General features: G+C 47.1%; 1 protein-coding gene across 1 annotated transcript; it reads left to right on the top strand.

Annotated features, from left to right (window-relative positions):
* The first annotated feature begins 2,213 nt into the window (after positions 1–2,213).
* On the top strand, positions 2,214–5,223 carry LOC100383088 (Coronatine-insensitive protein 1). Its single transcript, NM_001175759.1, has 3 exons — positions 2,214–2,845; positions 3,504–3,990; positions 4,087–5,223. The coding sequence occupies exons 1-3, from the start codon at positions 2,343–2,345 to the stop codon at positions 4,870–4,872; spliced, it is 1,776 nt and encodes a 591-aa protein (NP_001169230.1). The 5' UTR covers positions 2,214–2,342; the 3' UTR covers positions 4,873–5,223.
* The last annotated feature ends 1,419 nt before the right edge of the window (positions 5,224–6,642 follow it).

Consider the following 6,642-nt stretch of genomic DNA (forward strand, 5'->3'; position numbering starts at 1 on the left):
GTAGGATGATGATGGCGCCTCCTGTTGACGTGGCGGTCTGTGCCCTAGGCAGGGCGACGTGGGGTTTCCTCCGAAGCCGAGGTTGAGTCTGCCTTCTGTTGCCGTGGCCGAGCCCGAGCCAAGGGGTCGGGCGAGGCGGAAGTCGTTCGGCCGAGGCCAGGGCGGAGTCCGAGCCCTGGGGTCGGGCGAGGCGGAGTTTCGTCGTCTTCCGGGTCTTAGCCCGAGTCCGAGCCCTGGGGTCGGGCGGAGCGGAGTTCGCCGTCTTCCGGGTCTTAGCCCGAGTCCGAGCCCTGGGGTCGGGCGGAGCGGAGTTCGCCGTCTTCCGGGTCTTAGCCCGAGTCCGAGCCCTGGGGTCGGGCGGAGCGGAGTTCGCCGTCTTCCGGGTCTTAGCCCGAGTCCGAGCCCTGGGGTCGGGCGGAGCGGAGTTCGCCGTGGCGCCTTTGGCAAGGCCTGATTGCCTGTCAGACTCACTCTGTCGAGTGGCACTGCAGTCGGAGTGGCGCAGGCGGCGCTGTCCTTCTGTCAGACTGGCCAGTGGAGCGGTGGAGTGACGGCGGTCACCTCGGCTCTGCCGGGGGCGCGTGTCAGGATAGAGGTGTCAGGCCACCTTTGCGTTAAATGCCCCTGCAATTTGGTCAGTTGGTGTGGTGATTTAGTCAAGGTTGCTTCTGAGCGAAGCCAAGGCCTTGGGCGAGCCGGTGATGTGTCCGCCATAAAAAGGGGGCCTCGGGCGAGACGGAAGTCTCTCGAGGTCGGCTGCCTTTGGCCGAGGCTAGGCTCGGGTGAAGCGTGATCGAGTCACTCGTGTGGACTGATCCCTGACTTAATCGTGCCCATCAGGCCTTTGCAGCTTTATGCTGATGGGGGTTACCAGCTGAGAATTAGGCGCCTTGAGGATACCCTTAATTATGGTCCCCGACAACATTAGATGCCAAGTGACACCTATTTAATCGATATATAAACATAAATCATACTTCCTCGGTTTCAATTTATAATTTGTTTGACTTTTTATCCTAATTTTGACCGATTCGTTTTATTCAAAGAATTTTATAATTATTATAATTTTTTACTATGATATTGTTTAACATATAATCCACTTTAATTTGGTTTTGATTTTTTCAGTTTTTCGCGAAAATTTTGAATAATGCGAATCGGTCAAACTTGATCAAAAAATCTAACAAATTATAAATTAGGATTTGTATTAAAGTTGCGGAGGATCTACTTTTTTTAAATATGTATCTTGATTTATATGATCTGAGAAATGATATTTAGGCCATCCAACTAATTCAGCTAAAGAATTTGTTTAATTGGTATAATAGAGAAGACATGTCAGGTAATTAGTAATACTATGGGCCGGCCAACCCAGCGTGGAGTACGGGACACGGTTAGTCGGTTATCCTAATAGGCCCTCAACGAAAGTAAAATATCCATGGCCCCAAGGCCCACTTGTCAGCCGGGCAGGCGCTTCGCGCCGTCGCTAGAGATGACAATGGGTAAATACCCACCGGGTATTACTACCCCATACCCATACACACGACACAAAAATAACCCCACCGGGTCACCCATATACACTGGTGGGTATGGATTTACCCCATACCCCCATGTGGGTATGGGTCACCCATCGGGTCACCCGTACCCACAAAAATTAAACAACTATCAAAAAATTATACTATACAAATGGTAAGTATATCCATATAAATACCATTACAAAATTTTCTAGCATCATTTAACCATCCATTCAACACACCAAAGATAATTGGATAAAGTAGTAACACTATGATAGTACTACATAGCACATTACATGTTCCATTACATGGTCATTAAATTGTAAAAAAGTTGGATGACTAAAGTCTAAGTTCATGCTTCGGATAAGTTTATATTGGATATTTTATACCCACGGGTTAACGGGTATGGGTGAAGGCGGAACATTCTAATACCCGTTTATCCATTGCGTGAAGATTTTTGTTCAATAAGAGACCAATGGGTAGAATATTTAGCCCACATACATATCCTAATAGAATAAATACGCATCGGATATCGGGTCGCGTGTACCCATTGCCATCTCTAGCCGTCGCCTATTGCTGGACATCCACTGCCCAGTGATGCGGGTGGCCGCTCCCCTCGCGCAGCCGCACACCGCCCGGAGAAAAGGTTCCACCGTCTCTACCTTGCCCCGACCGGAACTGGAACCCCTAAAAATTTCCCTTTCGTACCTTTCCCCTTCCTCCTCCCGTCCACCACACCCCGGCTCCACCCCGTGCAAATCCGCTGGCCGCAGCAAGAGAGGTCGAGGAGGGAAACAGATCGGGTGGCGGCAACCGGTAGCCGGTTCCGCTGGCACGATGGGCGGCGAGGCCGAGGGCGGGGAGCGGCGGCTGGGGCGGGTCCTGAGCTTTGGGATCCCGGACACGGCGCTGGGGCTAGTGATGGGGTACGTGGAGGACCCTTGGGACCGCGACGCCATCTCGCTGGTGTGCCGCCACTGGTGCCGCGTCGACGCGCTCAGCCGCAAGCACGTCACGGTGGCCATGGCCTACTCCACAACACCCGAGCGCCTGTTCGGCCGCTTCCCGTGCCTCGAGTCACTCAAGCTCAAAGCAAAGCCCCGCGCGGCCATGTTCAACCTCATCTCCGACGACTGGGGCGGGTCTGCGTCGCCGTGGATTCGACAGCTCTCGGCCACTTTCCACTCCCTCAAGAAGCTCCACCTGCGCAGGATGATAGTATCCAATGACGACATCAACACGCTCGTCCGCGCCAAAGCCCATATGCTCGTGTCGCTGAAGCTCGACCGCTGCTCAGGCTTCTCCACGCCCTCCATCGCACTCATCGCCCGCTCTTGCAGGTAAAATCCTTTATTTCCTTCTGTAATTAACTAATTACTAAGGCTCTTGTGGGTAGGGCCGTAGGGTTGTTGTTCTTCTGCTTAAAATTACGTCAGTAATTTACAGCGTGTTTGGTACGAGCAATAAGGAAGTCTATCATCTCCTCACTCCTCATTTTTATTTGTTGGTTTGGTTTGTGGAATGGAATAAATTGACCCATCACCATTTCATTCCTCGTAGGCTAATAATTAGTAATAATATGAGGAATAAGTTCATTCCACCAAATTTGTGGAATAGACATCTAGAATAGATTGATTCTTCAAACCAAAAACCCTTTTAAGGAAGGTTTAATTAGGTCACGGATTTATGATAGGATGTTTGTGGGTGGATAATGTTTTTTCCCGTCCCAAGAAAAGGGGAATGCTTCGTTTTCAATTAATGTTTGTCTTGTTTATGATTCTAAACATCAAAACATCTACAAAACACTGGTAGATAATTCTAGCTTTGCAGTCGGAATTAGGAAATGAACTTTTAGTTGCATTTGTTGTCTATCTATATTTCACATCTTTGTTAGGTGGAAGTAGACCATGTCATGATGGATGTAGATTTTATTAGGAGAACCTACATTCTATGATTTGGGCTCTGCGTTTACCCTGGCATGTCTCTTTTCATGCGCAGGAAACTGGAAACACTTTTCCTGGAAGAAAGCATGATTGATGAGAAAGAAAATGATGAATGGATCCGTGAGCTTGCTACGAGCAATTCTGTTCTTGAGACACTGAATTTCTTTCAGACAGATCTCAGGGCATCCCCAGAGTATCTTACCCTTCTTGTGCGCAACTGTCAAAGGCTGAAAACCTTGAAGATTAGCGAGTGTTTCATGCCTGATCTGGTTAGTTTGTTCCGAACTGCACAAACACTACAAGAATTCGCTGGTGGTTCCTTTGAAGATCAGGGTCAACCTGTGGCAGGTAGAAATTATGAGAACTACTATTTTCCTCCTTTACTGCACCGCTTGAGTTTGCTCTACATGGGAACAAATGAGATGCAGATACTGTTTCCATATGCTGCTGCACTTAAGAAGTTAGACCTTCAGTTTACATTCCTTTCCACAGAGGATCACTGTCAGATAGTTCAGCGCTGCCCCAATCTGGAAACCTTAGAGGTATTTTGGAACGTTCTTGTAGATGCCTTTTTTTTTCCTGTTTTATAAATTGCAAACTGCATTGATGTTCTCTCTCTTTTTCTGTTGGGAAAACAGGTGAGGGATGTCATAGGGGATCGTGGGCTACAAGTTGTTGCAGAGACCTGCAAGAAATTGCAGAGGCTCAGAGTAGAGAGAGGAGATGATGATCAAGGAGGTCTTGAGGATGAACAAGGTAGGATTTCACAGGTTGGGGTGATGGCTATAGCCCAAGGCTGCCCTGAGTTGACATACTGGGCAATATATGTATCGGACATTACAAATGCAGCTCTAGAGGCGGTTGGTACATGCAGCAGAAATCTTAATGATTTCCGCCTTGTCCTTCTTGATAGAGAAGCACATATAACTGAGTTGCCACTGGACAATGGGGTTCGTGCTTTGCTTAGAGGTTGCACCAAACTCAGGAGGTTTGCATTTTATGTGAGACCTGGGGTCCTATCTGATGTTGGTCTTGGCTATGTTGGAGAATTTAGCAAGAGCATTCGATATATGTTGCTTGGCAATGTTGGTGAATCTGATAATGGAATTATACAATTATCAAAAGGCTGCCCAAGCTTGCAAAAACTGGAGCTGAGGGGTTGTTTGTTTAGTGAGCATGCTTTAGCTATGGCTGCACTAGAGCTCAAGTCACTGAGGTATCTGTGGGTGCAAGGATTCAGGTCATCTCCAACCGGAACTGATCTTATGGCAATGGTACGCCCCTTCTGGAACATTGAGTATATTCTTCCAGACCAAGATGAACCTTGCCCAGAGTATAAGAAACAGATTCTGGCATACTACTCCCTTGCTGGAAGGAGGACAGATTGCCCTCCATCGGTAACTCCACTTTACCCAGCAGTTTGAGCGTAGATACTTGCTTTTTGCTAGACTGAATCTCATGGTACTAAGCTCCATTGCTCCCACAATCTGTGAAATCGATGGTTCCTGTTGATGGGGACATGCAGACGTTCCATTGCACATAACCCCAGAGCTAAGCTTTAAGCAGGACGACAGCTCGGAGCTGAGGCTAGCTGAGAACAATCGTGAATACCTGAAGGCAGCACTTTGTGGATCAGATTGGCCTAGCTGTCCAGTATGGAAATGTAAACTTTGCCATTTTGAATAGTTTTGGAGAAACAATTTTGTAATAATTTACCCCTGTTTAGTGTACATTATTGATTTTCGTTTATATGATGATGTTGTATTGCTTTATTTAACATTTAAGTCAATTAGTTAATCTACAGTCTGACTTGCTGTGATTCGATGAATTTATGGATTTTCCTTGCTGCTCGAGAGTCTGGCATACAGGTCTTATCGGTCTTATCTGGTGGTGGTGACTGCTGAGACGTACGGGGCCATGTTGCTCCATGTTTGATCTGGAAATCTTGGAATCATCTATCAGATGTTGGGTAATCTAGAGTCTGTTAATGGGGTTGTTAATGGGGTGTTTGGTTTGAGGATTGAATTAGTCCATCGTCTTCTCACTCCTCACTATTTTTGTTTGGTTTGTGGAATAGAATGAGTTGATCCATGACCATCTCATTCCTCATAGTTAGTTAGTTAGTTAGTATTAATATGAAGAATGGAGTCATCCGACCAAATCTGAGGAATGGATTCATGATGCATCACCTTAATTTGGATGATATGATTCCTCAAACCAAACACTCTATAAGTATGTTAGTTCGGTTTACATTTTCAGTTTGCATTTTATCCATGTAAGGAAGTAGGAAGCTACTCCGAGTCATGGATGAGAGAAGATAGTGTGGAGAGCCATACACGCGCTCGCTCGCCGGGGCAGGGCGAAGGGCGCGGGCGCACGATATGTGCGTGAATGGTCCGCCGAAATTCGGTCCCTCGCCTTGCGGGGGCGCGGCTTCCTTTTGCCGTTTGATTTTTTGGTTATTTGATTGTTAAGTATAGAATCCTAACCGATCGCTATAAAATCTAAACTGAACGCGAGATTTTCGCGGACGGATAAGATCGAAGATAGCTATCTAGGCGCGGACTCGGCCCTATAAAAGGAGCCTGGCAGCCAGCATCCAAATCATCCCAGTTTCGCTTTCGTCTCTCTTCATAGCTGAGCCACCTTCTAGTTCTCTTCATCCTGACCGCATATGTGCATCTGCGATCAGGAGAGCAGGTCTCCGGAACCCTTCGTCTTCTAGATCCTACACCGGGAGAGGGCGAATAAGGTTTTTGGGAAGCGTCCTCACGCGACTACTCGTGATCTTCTGACCTCGTCGACCCTGCTGATTTCGCTGCTTCGACATCGTCGATCCTACTGATTCCGGCTCACGCCATCAATCAGTATGTCTGATCAGTACACATCATCTGATTTGACTTTTTTACTTTAGTTATTCTGATTTGGTCATAATTTATATTTGGAATTTAATCTGGAATTTGTCTAATTATTCAACAATCCAAAAACCTTATTGTAGACAATTTCCTAGTTTTTCTATGGCTGCTTTTGCCGACGCGCTGAAGCCAGAAAAGTTCAATGGTATGCACTTTAAGAGATGGCAAGTCAAGGCCACGCCCTGGCTTACTGCTATGAATGTCTTCCATGTTAGTAAAGGCAAACCTGAGGGTCCACTGACTCCTGATCAGGAGAAAGAGTACGACCATGCCAATACT

Source organism: Zea mays, chromosome 1, assembly GCF_902167145.1.
Source record: "Zea mays cultivar B73 chromosome 1, Zm-B73-REFERENCE-NAM-5.0, whole genome shotgun sequence".
Taxonomy (NCBI): Eukaryota; Viridiplantae; Streptophyta; class Magnoliopsida; order Poales; family Poaceae; genus Zea; species Zea mays.

Coding starts and splice junctions, on each gene's coding strand:
- LOC100383088 (NM_001175759.1), top strand. CDS start 2,343: ATGGGCGGCGAGGCCGAGGGCGGGGAGCGGCGGCTGGGGCGGGTCCTG. Junction 2,846..3,503: donor CTCATCGCCCGCTCTTGCAG/GTAAAATCCTTT, acceptor TTTCATGCGCAG/GAAACTGGAAACACTTTTCC. Junction 3,991..4,086: donor CCAATCTGGAAACCTTAGAG/GTATTTTGGAAC, acceptor TTGGGAAAACAG/GTGAGGGATGTCATAGGGGA.